Source organism: Takifugu flavidus, chromosome 4 (genome assembly GCF_003711565.1).
Source record: "Takifugu flavidus isolate HTHZ2018 chromosome 4, ASM371156v2, whole genome shotgun sequence".
Lineage (NCBI taxonomy): Eukaryota > Metazoa > Chordata > Actinopteri > Tetraodontiformes > Tetraodontidae > Takifugu > Takifugu flavidus.
Window position 1 is genome coordinate 11,740,981 of NC_079523.1, and position 17,311 is coordinate 11,758,291.

Genomic DNA, 17,311 nt, shown 5'->3' on the forward strand with positions numbered 1-17,311 from the left:
GCTTTGTTGTCTTTTATTCCACACATAAATAAAATCAAAGAATATGAGGGGGAAAACAAAGCAATGTCAGAGAGGATCTGATAAATCATTGAATCCATCATAATTCTAGAGTCATTATCAGCACTGTTACGATGGTGATTGGTGATGTCCCATGCCTCTGAGAATGCTCTGTCTGCTCTGCATGTGACCCCCCTCGTGTGTGTTATCGGCAGAATCCAGGGGGAAATAAATCCTGCCAGCGGAGCACCTGACTCAACATACCACAAACAGACACAAAAAGAGCGTAATGCTCTTTCTTCACTGAGTGTGCTCTGGTTTCATATTTTGAATTTCAATGTGAAGTAATGCCAGGTTTCTGATGAGAAAGTCACCAAAGGTAATGTTAGTATAGAGTTTGGTATAATGATACGACCGATAAATGAGAGACTTAAAGATAACACAGAATATGGAAAGAGAAAACAGGGCATTTTCTTGTTTGGAGGGCTTGTCCAATAAAATTCATCAATAGATTTAATATCTGTTTATTTCATTTATAGCAACTGGCGTCCATTACCCCTAACAAATGCAGATTAATATCATCGATATATTTTGTTTACACACATGCACTTAAGGCATCCCCATTAGTATGTGGTTCATAGTGGATTACAATTCTTTGATCAACCTGTAATATCCAGAATAATTCCTACTAACCTGACACATGCTCAGGTCTAAAAGAACTGCCTGCTGTTACACATGTCGCCGCTAGAGGGAATCACTGATTTTACCCGCTATCATGAAGTTCCGTTATATATCTTAAACCACAGAGTTTGACGCCCTAAAATATCGTGTTATATTTATCCTCAGAATAACGATGGCATGGGTTGTATCACTTGATAGAGCTACAAAAAGTACTTAAAATCTGTACAATTGAAATGATAGAAATAACACAATATAATAATAGACTAATTTTTATAATTACCCAAAGTTTATAAAACATTCAAATCTGGCTTCCGGCTGTACGCTTTGACGTAAAACGCCATCGGCGTCTCAAGACGTCACTGATGCGTGTGATGCATAGTTTGATTGTGACACCAGCGTAGCACAATTAATTTACATCAACACATACATTCGATCAAACGAGTAGGGCATTTAACTTTTCTTTTGAACGAAAACAGCATTCTGACAAAAAAAATCCTAAACCTAACAGAACGTTTTTCCACAAAACGTCTTAAAAAACAAAACGCGTTGCACACCGCCCGGCGACTAGAGTGGTCGGTGCGCCTAAAATCCAAAACAAACGCCTCCCGGCCAGGCGCGGGAAACGACGCTGTGTTGGTTTCCCCACAGTGGAGCTTCTGCCACGACTATATCCATATAAACTAGTTTTATTATCAGCAAGAACGACAAATGTTATTTTGTTCTGACCTGGTAAAGTTAACCCTGGAGCACCAATTGTTCCAAGGCTTTGGCTTGTCCGGAACATTTAACGCAGCCCAGAAGAGAAGATAATTGCATGTTTGCCCGCGCTGCCTGTTAACGTTCGCCTGTACCCGCGGAGCAGCTGTTAGCTCACACAAAGAGGGGAGCTTTGCTAGCCTAACGTCGCTAGCCAAGCAATCAATAATACTAAGAACATGGATGCCTTTCAGAAGGTGGAAAAGATAGGGGAAGGGACGTACGGAGTGGTTTATAAAGCCAAGCACAAAGTCACCGGCGAAACAGTTGCTCTCAAGAAAATTAGACTGGAGACGTAAGTTGCCGGTTCAGGCTACTGGGCACTATGGTAGAGGATGCTAATGTAAATGTGGCTAACTTTTACTAAAGTACTGCTACATTTGATTAATTGGTTGTATGTGTGTTTAAGAGTCAAACGTCAGAGAGTTAAAAACTGAAACAATCGGCCCTTTTCAACTATCAGTTTCTGTAAACATGCATAAGTCACAAGATTTGCTGCCAGACTACTTCTGTTTCAATAATTAGCATCAGTCTTTATTTCTTTTTTACAGTGTTCTGGATAGTTACTGACTGCTAATCACTACAAAAGAGAGAGGCCTAAATCTCAGATCCAAATATGAAGTGTCACTGATTTAAACAGTTGCTAATAAGTTACTGTTTGTTACAGAGAAACAGAAGGTGTGCCCAGCACTGCCATCCGAGAGATTTCCCTTCTCAAAGAACTCAGTCATCCGAATATTGTCAAGTAAGTGTCTCATTTTACAACGGCGTTGTCTGTTTTTCTGCTTTCCTTCTGATCCCAGCATGCATGTTCACGTGTTTCAGGTTGCGGGATGTCATTCACACCGAGAATAAGCTCTACCTGGTGTTTGAGTTCCTCCATCAGGACCTAAAGAAGTTCATGGACTCCTCCACAGTTACTGGTATCCCGCTACCTCTTGTCAAGGTACACTATAACTAGTGCAGCAAACAATGTCTTATCATTTATAAATGTAAAATAGGTGCAAGCCTGAGGGGCTAGCTTATATATATCTTGTGTTTTTAGAGTTATCTGTTCCAGCTGCTGCAAGGCCTGGCCTTCTGCCACTCTCACAGGGTTCTTCATCGTGACCTGAAACCTCAGAATCTCCTCATCAATGCTCAGGGAGAGATCAAGCTGGCTGATTTTGGCCTGGCGCGAGCTTTTGGTGTACCTGTCCGCACGTACACACATGAGGTAACACATCTAAACGGCCTCTTTGCCTCAAAAGGCACCTTCAAAATACACATGCATGATGGTTATAGCTTTGTCTATTTATTAAGCCTGAATCTTAATGCTTTTGTTGTGTTTCTTAGGTTGTTACGCTTTGGTATAGAGCACCAGAAATTCTCCTGGGCTGTAAATACTACTCCACAGCTGTCGACATCTGGAGTCTAGGATGTATCTTTGCAGAAATGGTAACACCTTAAGCGTGTGTGGTTTGGAAATGTTCTGGTGAGGATTCTTAATTGCCTTGCTGTCCTTTGCCACAAAGGTCACCAGGAGGGCGCTTTTCCCTGGAGACTCGGAGATTGATCAGTTATTCCGAATCTTCCGCACTCTGGGAACACCGGATGAGACAGTCTGGCCAGGAGTCACCTCTCTTCCCGACTACAAGCCATCTTTTCCCAAGTGGGCTCGGCAAGAGTTATCCAAAGTGGCTCCTCTTCTAGATGAAGACGGGAGAGAGCTGCTCGGGGTGAGAACGCTTTCTTAAAAACGTCCTGTTTTTGTCTTTTGTTTCCTGTTTAAAGTTTAGTGTCATAACTGACTGGCTGCATTTCTTTTGTGCTCTGATAGGAAATGTTGAAATATGACCCAAACAAAAGGCTGTCAGCAAAAAACGCCCTCGTGCATCGGTTCTTCCGCGACGTCACCCTGGCAATTCCTAACCTGAGACTCTGAGTCAAGCAAAACCTCCCATTTCAATAAAAAAAATTGTCTACTTGGTTAGCAATGAGGATCGCCTCGCTTCGCCCGCCTTATGTCCATGAGGGGAATGGACAGAAAACTACAGAGTATTTTTGATTATTTTATATATTTGTTCATACCTTAAAAGCAGCTATCAAGGCGACAGCTGTCCAGAGAGGGTTTTTCACTAATTAACTGTAATATTTTAATAATAGCATTGTAGTGCATATATTTTTGAGCTGTTGTCATTTTTGGTGTCAGTGTTAATTCTTGTTTGAGTGTGAGAAATTGAGAAGTTGTAGTGGGGTAGTTATGTTGGCTTAGGGGGGAGACCAGGTTTAAATAGTTGAAAATGGTTAAATGCGCTTTTTTGGGGATAGTGCAAATCAAAAAAAACACATGCCGTGATGATTATTTCTTAAAGAACACGATTGACCGATCAGGAAATGTTCTTTTGGTTTGATTCACAGGTTGAAAATTCTGGTTCTTTTTGATCTTCATGTGTGAATATAACGCAGGGCTCGTTCATCCTCAGCAAACCGAAGTTTTGTACAGAAAGTTCTACAAATGTTGCATGTTTTTACTGAATTGAATGTGCTGTTGGCATTTCTCTTCCTGATTTTATTCCAGACTCACTGTTTTTACGCATGTTGTTAATTTACAGTTTGAGAAAATAAATTTGTCAGTGTTTCTGTGCGCGTGGGTTGTTTGTTGGCGACAATTTGAATGGACAACAGGAAATAAATACCTTATACTTTGTTAAATTATCCTTCCACGGCTTTATTATTTGCCTTTTTATCTCCATAAACCACAAGGTGTAGTTTATTTAAATGAAAAAGGAGAAATGGTTTGTGTTATTGAAGTTTATTTCAACCAATAGTGACAGTTTTGTCCAGCATCACCTGATCACACTGGAGTATTAGAAAATAAGGCTGTTAACCTTTGACCTCTCGGTCTTAGATTTCGCTAGAGGAAATCTGTGTCGACTTCAACTTAACCAGGAGGGTTAAAATAAAATTAAAAGGTGACAAACATTCATACCTGTGATTTATTACACTGTAATAAGCTTAGAAATACAGATTTTGATGGCGGTGGACAAAAAGCATGCAAGTATTTATTAAAAAATAAAGGAACGTACTTTTTCTTGTCAAATTTGCTGTTATTTCTTTTAATATGGCAAGTTCTTTTAATATGTGATGCCAAGATCACAAAAGCAACACATTTATTTTTAAGGATTGTCAGCACAACTTCTAAATGTTAAATCCATTAAAGATTGTGTCCATAAGATTACATCTAAGTCAAATGACACATTGCTACATCCTGATACATTCAAATAAGACTTTTGTTCCGGTTGGAGATGAAATCAAACTATACAGCCACCCACGCTGAGTCCAAGTTCAAGTCACCAAATCTGATTTGTAGTGCAGAGGACGAGCGGAGGTTTTAGCCTGGTCTGTGTCCACGACTCCAATCCATCTGTGGCTGAAGCACTCAAATGCTTTTACTGTAACTGAATATCTAAATAGCTGGCCAGCCTCTTAAAATCCTCTTTCGATTACATAGCCGGTTGAATCAATGTTGCTCCAGTTTTTGGGACTTTGCTAAATGGATTTGTACCACATTGGACATGTGCACGTTCAGAAAAGAACTCCAAAGATACAGGACACTAACTTATGCAGGGAAACTGGTGGCTAGAGATATAAAATGCAACTTCTTCAGCAAACATGTTTGCCTCAGATCTCTAGTTTCTTCTTCAGGACAAGCTTGTATAGGATCTGGTAGCCATCGTCCCAGGCGTAGAGAAGCTTCTCCTGGGGGTTGTACTTCAGGCTGGAATGGGCTCCGTAGCGCTTCGGGAAGTAAATCAGCGGCGCCTCCTCGTTGCTCACCATGCCGTTGACGTCAAACACACACTGGACGCGGGAGCGGCCGGGCTGCGGGGTGTTGTAAGCCACATACAGCGTGCCGCAGATGACAAACGCCGCCTCGGCGTTCTCCCTCGGGCAGTTTGTGTCCCACATCTGCTCCATGTCCAGCGACCTGGCGTCCAATTTAGCCAAAGAGATGTGCCTCTCGTTCTGCCGTGTGGCGTAAATGACCCACAGGCCTTCCTCATCCACAGCCAGGTCCATCATGGTCTCGGGGTTCAGGCTGTACACCGGGACGTGGTCCTGCGCCGGGAAGACCGCGCTGTCGGTCACAGAGCTGTTCTTCACGTCATATTTGAGCACCCGAATCTCCTCCTGTTGATCGATGTAATAGAGGTGGTTGTTGTAGACGACGTGGCCTGCCCCCCTCCAGGCCGATGGCAGCTTCACGCTCGTGGACAGAGATGTCCCCGCCGAACGGGTGAAGTCCTGCGCAGAGGAGAACTCATAGACGGTGTCTTCGTCCGTCCCGTTAAAGACGTAGACCTTCCCGGAGCCCCGGCCCGTGTCTTTGGTCCACATGCCCTTCGGCCCGCCGACCCGCTTCAGGATCTTCATGGCTTTGATGCTGGAGATCATGTCGCTGCAGTCTGCAGACCGGAAAAGTTCGGGAATAACATAAACACCAACTTGCTTTGGGAAGAAACCTTTCGACCGCCAGGCCTGGTCGCGTCTCACCTGACAGTCGGAGATACTTGGCCTTCTGCTTCTCCTGCACCAGCGTCACCTGCTGCTCGATCAGCTTGTCGTCCACGTCCACACAGGGCTGAACGCCATTCTGAGTCTCCAGGTAGTCCAGCTCGCGCTCCACCCGGTCCACCCTGGTCCCCACGCTGTCCAGACTCGTCCTCAGCACCTCCTTCTCCTTGTCCAGGTTCTCCAGCTGGGAAAGCATCTGTTGCTTCAGTTCCCGCAGCTCCGACGCGTAGCGGGCCGTCTGTTCGTGCCACTGGGTGATGCGTCCCTGGGAAAAAGCCCAGTCAAACCCAGGTTTGCACTCGTCTGTTCACCTGTTTTAGCTTCAGTGATGCCACCAGTTATTTTGCTCAAACTGTCGTCATAAAAAAGGGCCAGAAAAGGATTTAATTCTATGTCCTCTGTGTAAATACGGGCTGGGACGGGACAGTATAATCACTGGGAAACATCTGTGACAAATGACCGTGTTCAGCCCACACATGGCAAGCATTCCCAAATGTCCTGAAGCCAAACACTGAGTCCTGCCGGCTCAGTCCGTCCCAGACCGCGACCCCTGCTCCCCCCCAGGCAGAGGAGCAACAGGAAAAGACATTTTCTGTCCAGGTAACGACCCTGAGGTCCAGACTCAGAACTACCTAATACGTTTTAAAGCATACTGGATCCAGCAGATCATCGGCACTTTGTAGGCCTCCTCAGAGCAAACCAGCAAATTTACGACTTAAATTAAATCCACTCATTGCAGATCTGCTGTTTTAAAAGAGACAAGAAGTTTATTTTTAGATCTCAGTTGAATTTTTCCAGCATTTCTCCACATCTACATTCCAAGGCCCATGCCGACTCCCTGAGAAGTTTTCCCCTTTTCTCTCTCTTGGATTCTAGAACTTGTGGGCCCGGCAGGAAGCAGAAAGCCAGTCTTACCTCAATGGCGAGCAGCCGCTGCTCCAGGTAGTCGATGAGCGCCTGGTGCTGCGCAGCGGCGAAGCAGGCCAACGCAGCCAAGATGATGAGTCGCCTCATTTTCAGCCTTTTCGGCTCCTGCAGAAATGTTGGACTGGAGTTCGGCGAGGGAGTGTGTGGTGCAGCCAGCGGATCCCCAGAGGTGGGCTGGAATGTTTTACTAAGCGGTCTGGGAGGGGCCAAACACAACTGCTGCACATGGAGGCAAACGGGGTTTGAAATTTCCACCTAACCTTTCACCTGATGCCTCCAAAACGTGTAAAATCACATAAAGTCTGTTGTCCGAGAGCACGTGAGCACATTTTAAAGAGGTGGTGTGCAGAAAAAAGCTAGAAAATTCTAAAGTTAATTTCCCACATATTTTAATCTATTTTTGAAAATTAACACACACTGTGGTGGTGAGGATATTTGTGTATGAGTACATTTGAATAGGAATCAATTATTTTCTTTTTTTTAAAAACACATTTGCCTGCAGGACAGGACAGCAATGTGTCTTCCTCCGTCATTGGGCAGAAGAGCATGAATGCCCCTGAAACATGCAAAACGGAGGCAAATCCGTCCAACCCGCAGGGGACGGGGATTGAAGATTTCCTGCTGCCAGACGGAAAATTGGACAAATCACGAAACGAAGGAAGACAGGTACGACGTCTCTGATGATGGACTACTCCAGAAGCAAAAGATCAAAGGCTAAAGCTGTGTGTTGATGTTCTCATCCCTTGTTGTTAAAGAAAAAGGGGCGATGGAGTACACGTTCAGAGCCGTAACTCACAGCCCTGGGATTCTAATCTGGAGAATTGAGGTAATCTGATTACAAACACCGTATTTGCTTTAATGCTAAAATGAAAAGTCGGCTCCATAAATGGTAAAACCTGTGGTTTTTGGTGGAAATGTAATAAACACCCTCTGCTGTGCAACAGAAAATGGATCTGGTGCAAGTGCCCGAGAAGTGGTACGGAAACTTTTACGAGGGTGACTGCTACATACTTCTGTCTGTACGTCTGAGAAGATGAACACTGGATCGTTGTGGTTCTGGTCGGCCATGTTTTTCCACTCCCGTGTGTGTGTTTTATTTTCCCAGACGCAGAAGGTGAGCAGCTCCCAGAGCTACGACATCCACTACTGGATCGGCTCCAGGTCCACTCAGGACGAACAGGGCGCCGCGGCCGTTTACGCCATCCAGCTGGACGAGTTCTTAGGATGTGCTCCGGTGCAGCACCGTGAGGTCCAGAACCATGAGTCTGATACCTTCAGAGGCTATTTTAAACAGGGCATCATGTGAGTGCGGAGACCCTCCCTCCATTAAGGCCACCCTAAAGCTCACCCGCCTGTTGTTTTCAGCTACAAGAAGGGCGGAGTGGCTTCGGGCATGAGGCACACCGAGACCAACGCCTACGACGTCAGGAGGCTGCTCCATGTCAAAGGGAAGAAACGAGTGATCGCAGCAGAGGTTGGACACATGGCTCGAAGGTCACGGGGTGTCGGTGGGCAGAGGAAGGGTGTCACCTTCTGTTGTGCTTCAGGTGGAGATGAGCTGGATGAGCTTCAACCTGGGCGACGTCTTCTTGCTGGATATCGGCAAAACCATCTTCCAGTGGAACGGACCAAAGAGTAACAGACAGGAAAGGCTCAAAGTAAGACTGTCCCGAACCAGCATTGGCCAAAGAACTCTCTCTCTCTCTCTCACACACACACACACGCACGGACGCATGCACACACACACACACACAAACACACACGAGGCACACAAATAAATCCCTGCTACAAATATCATTGGAATGAAAAGGAATCATAAGATGCTTCATTTTTTCTGTGGCGCTTCAATGTAAACCTGTTTATGGAAGCATTTTGTTCTCTGACCATCAGATCTCTTTTATCTGTTTTAGAAAATGCTGAGCAAAGCTTAGAATCCGATTTGTTGCATTTGTATTCTTCATTGCCTGATTCGCAGGGCATGCTCTTGGCCAAAGACATCCGAGACAGAGAGAGGGGAGGGCGGGCGCAGGTCAGAGTGATCGAGGGTGAAGCCGAGAGCGGCTCCCCCGAGAGCATGGAGATGCTGAGCGGTGTTCTTGGACAGAGAAACTTTGAGCTTATGGACGGTCCTCCAGATGAAGCCTTTGACCAGGAGCAGAAATCAAACCTGACGCTCTACCAGTGAGCCTCCACGTCTGTCCTCAGGATTCACTCACATTTACATGGCGGGCGGGCATTTTGTCTCACTTGTACCTTCTTTTAACAGCGTGTCAGATGCTGACGGACAGATTAAAGTGGCCGAAGTGGCCGCCAGACCTCTGACGCAGGATCTCCTTGATCACAATGTAACAAATATTAAAAGGAAGGAGGCTTCATTCAATTGGTGCTAATTAAGCTTTTCTTTTGGGATGTTGATTAAATCTAATGTTCTATGTAGGAGTGCTACCTCTTGGATCAGGGAGGGACAAAGATCTTTGTATGGAAAGGGAAGAAGGCGAGCAAAGTGGAAAGGCAGGCTGCTATGGCCAGAGCGTTGGTGAGTGTTTCCTTCACACACATTTGCATGAATTAACCTGCTCTTGTGTGCTGTATTTACACAGCGTCACGCCACAAGTCAGAGCCATCCCAAAGTTGTTTAACTAAATGACAATTTAGGCATTGTAACTGAAGTCTTCCGCCTGGCCAATGCAGGAGTACATCAACGTGAAACGCTACCCGGTTACGACAAACGTGGAGACGGTGAACGACGGGGCCGAGTCGGCTCTCTTCAAACAGCTGTTCCAGACCTGGTCTGTAAAGGACCAGACGCAGGGGCTGGGCAAGGTGCACACGAGAGGGAAAGTGGGTACGTGGGCTTGGACCGTTACAAAGAAATAAATTGACAGAGAGTCATGAACTAAAAAAAAGATTTCTATCATTTGTTTGACAAATTTAGCTCACGTCACGCAGGAGAAGTTTGATGCCTCTCTGATGCACGTGATGCCCGAGGTCGCTGCCCAGGAGCGAATGGTGGACGATGGCACAGGCCAAGTGGAGGTATCTGTCATAACCAGACCTACCGACAGGGGGCGATGTATCCATTGGTTTTACATTTGATCGTATCAAAAAGCTTCATATTCAGAGCTGGAAGCCCTAAAACTCACATTATACACCTCTGAGCTTCAGACATGCATGTTTGTGAACATTGTCAACACTGTGAACATTTCAGATGTGGAGGATTGAGAATCTGGAGCTGGTCCCGGTGGATCCTGAATGGTATGGCTACTTCTACGGAGGAGACTGCTACCTCATTCTCTACACTTACCTGGCTAACAATAAAAAGTCTTACCTGCTCTACATTTGGCAGGTGAGCTAAAAAGGTGGCACATTTTTTTGTTTCTTTTTTCAAAGAAATTAGCTCTGGGAGAAATTAACTCTTTTTTTCAGGGGCGACATGCGACGCAAGATGAAGTGGCAGCTTCCGCGTTCCAGGCGGTGACCTTGGATCAGAAACATGACGGCAAGCCAGTCCAAGTCAGAGTTACAATGGGGAAAGAACCGCGGCACTTCATGGCAATCTTTAAGGGTAAAATGGTCATCTTTGAGGTAAGACATTTATTACTAAATAGTTTTACGGACTCATCAATAAACCTCATTTCAGAAAATTGAATTCCTTTCTTCCTGGTTTGTTCTGTTAGGGGGGCACCTCTAGAAAGGAGTCAGCAACTGATCCGGAACCGCCAATCCGGTTGTTTCAGATCCATGGTTCTGACCCATTTAACACAAAAACCATTGAGGTTCCGGCCCTGGCCACCTCTCTAAACTCCAGTGACGTGTTTTTGCTAAAGAGCCAAAGTGGAGTTTACCTGTGGTGTGGCAAGGTAAGAAAACAGACGTGGATGATCAAAAGGTGTCAGAATTCAAGTGCGACTGTTGTCGTTTGCAGGGCTCCAGTGGAGACGAGAGGGCCATGGCGAAGGAGGTCAGCTCCGTGATTGGCCGGAAAGGCTCCGAGGAGATTGTCGCGGAGGGGCAGGAACCTTTTGAATTCTGGGAGCTACTCGGAGGGAAAGCCGCCTACGCCACTTCCAGGAGGTGACGGCGACACAAATAGCCTGGTGACATTGAAAAATGGTGGTACATCGATTGTGATGGGCTTGTCAAATCCCAGATTGCAGCAGAGTGTTTTAGACCACCAGCCTCGCCTGTTTGAATGCTCCAATCAGACGGGCCGCTTCATTGTCACGGAGGTGACTCGGTTCACGCAGGATGACCTCAGCGAGGACGACGTCATGTTGCTCGACACGTGGGATCAGGTAGGAAACTAACTGGACGCTTACAATATACACATCGCCAGCCTGGTAACAGAAATTACACTTACAGTCCATAATATCCCACTGGGTTAGAGGGGAGAGTCAGAATGTGTCGTACAAAAAACAAAAAACCCGCCTCTCTTTTGGGATCCTACTTCTTCTTGTTGCTTCCAGGTCTTTATCTGGATCGGTAAAGAAGCCAATGAGGTAGAACGCAAGGAATCCCTGATTACTTGCCAAGAGTATCTGCGCACTCACCCAGGGGCCAGAGACCCGGACACCCCCATCGTCCTGATCAAGCAGGGGTTCGAGCCCCCCACCTTTACTGGGTGGTTCACAGCCTGGGACGCCACCAAGTGGAGCGTGAGCGATACAATGTTCAGGTTAAAGAATGTCCGGAAACACCAAAGAGCAAATGTGTCTTTCTTTAAGGATGGGAAGAGCTACGAGGAGCTGAAGCAAGAGCTGGGAGACGTAGCCTGCCCAGTCCGTGTCACACCTGTACGTATGTGAGGTGTTTCAAACATTTCAGAGACCATGAGCTGCGTCCACTAACGCCATTGTGACGCCACAGCAGCAGGAATGCGGCAACGGCGAGAAAACGCACCAGCTCTTCCGACCCGATGAGCTGGTCCACAAACTGGCCAGTGAGCTGCCCGAAGGTGTTGACCCGACCCAAAAAGAGGTTCGTTTTTCAACTTTATTAATAAACATAGAAATAAAAGTGGCGCATGTTAAAAATTTGTAATACAACACTGCACTGGTTAAACCCTATAAAATTCTCTAAATCGCATTTTTGAGAAAAGTTTTTCTAATTTTGAAACAATGGACCAAAACCAAAATATTCAAGTTTATTTTCAGAAACATCTCTCCGACTCGGACTTCAGCAGCATTTTTGGGATCACCAATGAAGAGTTTGCGGGCCTGCCGAGGTGGAAACAGCTGAACATGAAGAAAGAGAAGGGCATGTTTTAATATTTACCACTGTACCTCTGTCAGTAGTGCTTGTTTTATCATTTTGATTGACTTTCCTGTTTGAAACCACTTTGGTACAAATATTGGGTGCAGATATCAAGATGTGGAGCAGCTGCGTGTCCTCCGGCCTTTAGAAGTGCTCAGCTACAAATTAAAATAATAAAATAACAAATGAAAAGTAAAGAGTGGCAAAGAGGGAATAGCGGCACACTTTGGAAAAAATTATAGATGGAATGAAGTTCAGGCACCTATATTTTCATACAGAGTATTGCTATTCCCTCCTTGGAACTCGTTTCTTCTTGATACTTTGTGATATTTTCCCATTACTGGAATATTTGTTATGAAATACGATAAAACAAATGATTTAACCGCATGATTTCAGTATTTCCACAGTTCCACTACATAATCTGAGACAGCAGAACAACTGTTCTTTTAAAATCATATGATATATTGTTTAAATCAAACAAATTAGAGATAATAGGGAATTTGCGTTATATAACAGTGGTCAGTTCCAGAGTTTGCTGTCATCTCCTGGAGAAACAAAGCAACATGCAAAAGTGCAACAAATTGTTTCCCCCCATTTTCTGAGCAAAAAATTATATTAATGGTCATGATTTACATTTAATTATCTCAACAAAATGTATCTAGATTTAACTTGATTATTTTTACAAATTAAAAAAAATGAATGAAAAGAAACATCAGGTAGTATTCTTTTCTTTTATTCTGATATGCTTGGAATGTTTTTATAAGTGTAAAGTGGTTTAATTTCCTTTCTATCAGAACAAGCCAATGACATTGAGACACATTAAGACTCACCAAGAAAACAGTCTGATCAACATTTTGTAGGCTTTGCTAAGCTGCTGGAGCATCGCAATGTGCAAACAGTAAAATAACTTTACAGATATTTGACAAAAGAGAAGTAATATCAACATTTTGACCTGACAGAAACCTAAAATGAACCTTTAAAAAACGTACCAGGTAGAAAAGACTCACAGCTCTGCAGCAAATGACTAAAAAAACCCATCAATACAGTAGCAGTAACGAATCATTTAAGAGGAAAAACACCCCCCACACACGTCTTCTTAGCTGCTTGTGCGGTGTGGCCAGGCAACGCAGCGTGGGTCACCCAGCAGCATGTAACAATGCCTTTATGTTCCCTTAAAAAGAATGTGATTATGCTCAAGAACAACCACAGCAGGACAGTGCAAATCATTCCAGATAAGCCTAGATTTGAATATCCCTTCTAAACTATTAATATGCTGCAGAAAATAGTTCAACGTTGTATTTCATATGAGCTCCAAAATATTGCGTGCAAATATATGTAAATTTCAGACAACCTTGGGTAATAATAATAAACATTCTCAGCTGCTCATGCAAAAGAGGTGAGAGGGCCAACTTTTCCCCCAAATAACATTAAAAAAGAAGATAAAAAAATGACTCCCTATGAACTTTGTACAACAACGAGAGACATCTGTAAGAGCATCTGTAAGACTCAGTGCAGATGTGCAAACATACAGCATCGCCACATTAGCAGGCAGAAAACAGCCCGTTTCTTCTCAGCCTCCACCTCTTTTTTTTGGTTCTAAAGAGAAATTCTTGTGAATCCGAGTTACACCTTTAAAGTGCAAATGCAGCCAGACGAATGCCTCTAAATTCAGAGTGAAACAGGAATAAAGGGTCGTACATAAGATTTTAAAAATAGAGCTGTGAAGATCAGCAAGGCAAGTAATCGCTTTGACCATTTAGAAACCCAGCATCTCGTAATCTTCCTGACGGTTTGGAACTTCCTGTAACCTCGGAGGAGAAAGGACAGCAGGGCAGAGCATCAACAGATAAAGTCTTAAGACTGGCGCCAGAAGCCCAAACACGGAGAGCTCCCTGTGTTTTGTCAATGTTAAAATCCTTCAGTCTGGCAGCCATTAATGGCGAAGAGGCGTGGACTGTTTTCTTTAAATCTATTTTAAGTACCGTATTTAAAAAAGAGGAGGTATAAAAAAAGGATTTGTTGGCATTTAACATGAGTAGTCATGACTACAGTGTTGAACAACTACAGCTGCTTAGTCATTTGAATGATGGACTGAACTATAAGCCAAGATTATTATTTTTCCCCTCATAAAAGACACAATATCAGACTCAGGCAACCATATTTAAGACACGACACACTGTTCAACCTTTGGGTCCTGGTTCTTGTCCTCACTGATCTGGGTTGAACTCTCTGGGTCGCGCTGCAGCTCCTGAGTGTCTGCTGTACCTGGAAACAGTCTGTCCTGCTCCGGAGTCTCTGCAGACGCGTCTTCGTAGGCACTGTCTGTGTCATTCTGGTCCGCCAAATCGTCTTCTCGCTCCTCCACCTCGTTCTCGTAAGGCCTGCGCAGGATGCCGTCCACGGCAAGCGGGTTGTCCAGCGCGAGAGAGGGGACGTGGTTCAGGGGTTTACTGACCATCCTCCGCAGCTTGGCAAAGACGTTTCCCTCGTCCTCCTCTGGGCTGGATCCCAACACTGCACGGCTGCCGGGTTCATCAGCTCCACCCGTCTTCACCGGAGCTGCAGGCTCATTGTTCCTTTCCTGATGAAGAAAGTTTAAGATGCAACTGAGAACTAAACCTGGTTTGGCCTCAATTTGATGCATATTTAGTGGCACATCACTGAATTTCTGACGCGGAAGCATTAAAGAAATTAGTGTAATACAACAGTATATGAAAATGATCATATTGGTATTAGCACAGCTGCATTAACTCTGTTCTTTACACTCAGGAACTGAGGACAATTCTGTTACATAACATGTTTCATAAGATTTTTTCCCATCTTTCTATATTAATTCAAAATCTGGGTGCCTCTCTGGTGTTGCGTAACGATTCTCCTTTGAGTTACCTCCTTTAATCTCTCCACCTCTTGCATCAGAGAGCAGACCATGCTCTCCAGTTTCCTCTTGGCCTCCCTCTCCTGATCCAGCGCCTACAAACGCAGAAACGGTGTCACGCTCAACTGTGTCCTCACTCATCGCCCAAAAAAAATTCAGAACTGTTGTTCCAACTAGTAATAATATGGATTATTTTTTTCAAAGTAAATTTGTTTAAAGCGCACCAGGTTGGCCTGTCCTACGTCCCTCTGAGCTTCGGCCAGCAGCTCCTCCACGCTCTCCAGAGTGTCCTGAAGGACGTCCACCTGGAACAAAAGAGTCTCTCGCTCCACCTCCAGCCCACGAAGCTCCTGCACCACCTCGTCATAGCTGGCCTGCAGCTCCAGCTACACCACAAACAGAAGCTTAATGTAACGTGGGCAGCCAAACGCAGCGTGCCCGTCAGTGGGTGGCCCCATCTTTAGCAGGCTCTCAGAGGCAACAGTGGGAGGCTTCATCTTGAAGCTTGACAAGCTCTCCGTATGTGAGGGAATATATCTGTCCCTAAAGTACCCTCTCTATGATTTAATGATCTGTGATTTTGGGGGCTTTCAATAATTTGGGATAATAATAACAATGGGAAACACTCACCATTTCTGGGAGTCCCATGAAGAGCTCCTGGTCAGACTGCTAAAAGAAGAAAAAAAAACTTTTAATGTGTTTTAAAAAGCAGATAGGAGCAGGACAGTTGCATCACAGAAGGCAGATTCCTGATTAATCCTATTTCTGTGTAGAATTTACAGCTAACTGTGTCTGTGGTTTCTCCACTTTCCTCCCACAAACAGACATATTAGGTTGATACCCCACTTTACCCCTATTGTGAGTGTGTGTGGATAGTGTGTGATGGACTGGTGACCTGTCCAGGGTGTATTCTTGTCTCTCACCAAGTGACTGTTGGGCTCTGTAAAACTGAAGGTGACATGGTATTTAACCTGTCAACATACTTTTTTTCCCCCAAGTTAATCTTTACAAAACGCACTGAGTCACACACTTGGATACACAAAGATCCAAGTGTTCAACCTTTTGTACAATCTGCGCAATGGAACGTCATGTTCGCTTCTAAACATACAAAATATCAGATTAAAATTCAAATACTAGTTACATCACATTGGTACTTGAACACATCTGGTCATTAAATAACCAGGACACCATAATTTTGCATGAAATGTAACAGGAGTCTATCAAATATGATTTCCTTGTTATTTTACCCATGACTTAAAAAAAAAGATGATGCGAGATGAAACTAAGTTTTTAAATCAGGAAATATCTAAGCTATTTATCACCAAAAATGCAGCCATCTAACATGTAAAAATGTTAATTTTCTATGGGTGTGGAACGTCTTTTTAACAGACATTACCGGTAATACTACTAAAAAGCACACATCAGTCTACTTCCCATTGCACCAACACTGTCTGGAAACCTGGTAAACACACAATAACCAAAGCCTGATATTAGGATCTAGTCATCTAGGATGTAGCAATAAGTTGCACGTAATAACTGGTGTGGTTTATTGTGAAATCCTGCGAACTGTTGCTAGTAAACAGTACAAACAACAAACAAACCGTCCCGAATCGGTAGATTACTATTAAATCCTAGTGATGTTTTTCTGGATCGCTGTGATAAATCAACTGGATGGATGTGCCAGATGCGCTGTGTTCGGATGGTCCTGCTCCCGTGATGTGGCTAATACCTGAGTGTCACTGATCCTCTTCAGGGTACCTGTTCGGCTCTCGCTCCGGGTCAGCCGCCTGGACGAGCTCTCCGTCTGATGGCACAACAACCGCGCGTCAGTGGACACAGCTAACTACATTAAAAACGGGAAGTATCCAAAGCCCTATTGTCTGCCTGCGTTAAAATAACTGTTGGGCTTGAACGTCAGACGCGACAGTTTTAAGCATATATTGTTTAACTAAAATTCTTTGAACGCATCCAGAAGATAAAGTTAGCTTTAGCCTCTGAGACGCACGGACCAATAAAGCGAACTTACTGGCTCACCTCTGTTATAATGCTGCGGAGAGATTCGTCTTCGCTTATTCCCCGAGACAACGTCCGTTTTCTTGGCGAACCACTGTTATCCACAGTGATCGAATGCATGATTAATGTTTTTTATTTACTTCTCGTTTGTGTAGGAGCCACCTCCGAGGCTTCAGAGCGGAGCGTTTGTTTCCTACGCAGCGCAGCGGCACTGTCGACGCCCAGACCGGATCTACGGAAAGCTAGAGGGCC

At 44.6% G+C, this 17,311-nt stretch overlaps 4 protein-coding genes across 6 annotated transcripts; 2 read left to right on the plus strand and 2 right to left on the minus strand.

Annotated features, from left to right (window-relative positions):
- Window positions 1-1,272: 1,272 nt before the first annotated feature.
- Window positions 1,273-4,060, plus strand: cdk2 (cyclin dependent kinase 2). The gene is made up of 7 exons (XM_057030588.1): window positions 1,273-1,729; window positions 2,102-2,179; window positions 2,260-2,380; window positions 2,480-2,650; window positions 2,770-2,871; window positions 2,949-3,152; window positions 3,254-4,060. The coding sequence occupies exons 1-7, from the start codon at window positions 1,614-1,616 to the stop codon at window positions 3,356-3,358; spliced, it is 897 nt and encodes a 298-aa protein (XP_056886568.1). The 5' UTR covers window positions 1,273-1,613; the 3' UTR covers window positions 3,359-4,060.
- A 681-nt stretch (window positions 4,061-4,741) lies between these two features.
- olfml3b (olfactomedin-like 3b) lies at window positions 4,742-7,095 on the minus strand. Its single transcript, XM_057030587.1, has 3 exons — window positions 6,907-7,095; window positions 5,971-6,256; window positions 4,742-5,882 (listed from the first exon to the last, which is right to left on the minus strand). Exons 1-3 carry the CDS (start codon window positions 7,003-7,005, stop codon window positions 5,098-5,100), a joined length of 1,170 nt encoding a protein of 389 aa, XP_056886567.1. The 5' UTR covers window positions 7,006-7,095; the 3' UTR covers window positions 4,742-5,097.
- Window positions 7,096-7,553: 458 nt separating this feature from the next.
- avil (advillin) lies at window positions 7,554-12,558 on the plus strand. 2 transcript variants are annotated; one of them, XM_057031561.1, is made up of 19 exons: window positions 7,554-7,744; window positions 7,863-7,937; window positions 8,024-8,220; window positions 8,284-8,392; window positions 8,466-8,576; window positions 8,894-9,099; window positions 9,185-9,263; window positions 9,356-9,454; window positions 9,610-9,763; window positions 9,854-9,954; window positions 10,127-10,264; window positions 10,345-10,503; window positions 10,596-10,778; window positions 10,844-10,992; window positions 11,069-11,213; window positions 11,385-11,573; window positions 11,643-11,711; window positions 11,785-11,895; window positions 12,072-12,558. In XM_057031561.1, exons 1-19 carry the CDS (start codon window positions 7,649-7,651, stop codon window positions 12,183-12,185), a joined length of 2,484 nt encoding a protein of 827 aa, XP_056887541.1. In that variant the 5' UTR covers window positions 7,554-7,648; the 3' UTR covers window positions 12,186-12,558. The 2 variants fall into 2 exon arrangements, with proteins under 2 accessions (XP_056887541.1, XP_056887542.1); XM_057031562.1 differs by having other exon boundaries at window positions 11,788-11,895.
- Window positions 12,559-12,888: 330 nt separating this feature from the next.
- Window positions 12,889-17,291, minus strand: si:ch1073-456m8.1 (uncharacterized). 2 transcript variants are annotated; one of them, XM_057031567.1, is made up of 6 exons: window positions 17,081-17,291; window positions 16,776-16,850; window positions 15,677-15,712; window positions 15,271-15,432; window positions 15,058-15,141; window positions 12,889-14,752 (listed from the first exon to the last, which is right to left on the minus strand). In XM_057031567.1, exons 1-6 carry the CDS (start codon window positions 17,177-17,179, stop codon window positions 14,333-14,335), a joined length of 876 nt encoding a protein of 291 aa, XP_056887547.1. In that variant the 5' UTR covers window positions 17,180-17,291; the 3' UTR covers window positions 12,889-14,332. The 2 variants fall into 2 exon arrangements, with proteins under 2 accessions (XP_056887547.1, XP_056887546.1); XM_057031566.1 differs by having other exon boundaries at window positions 15,677-15,715.
- Window positions 17,292-17,311: the final 20 nt, after the last annotated feature.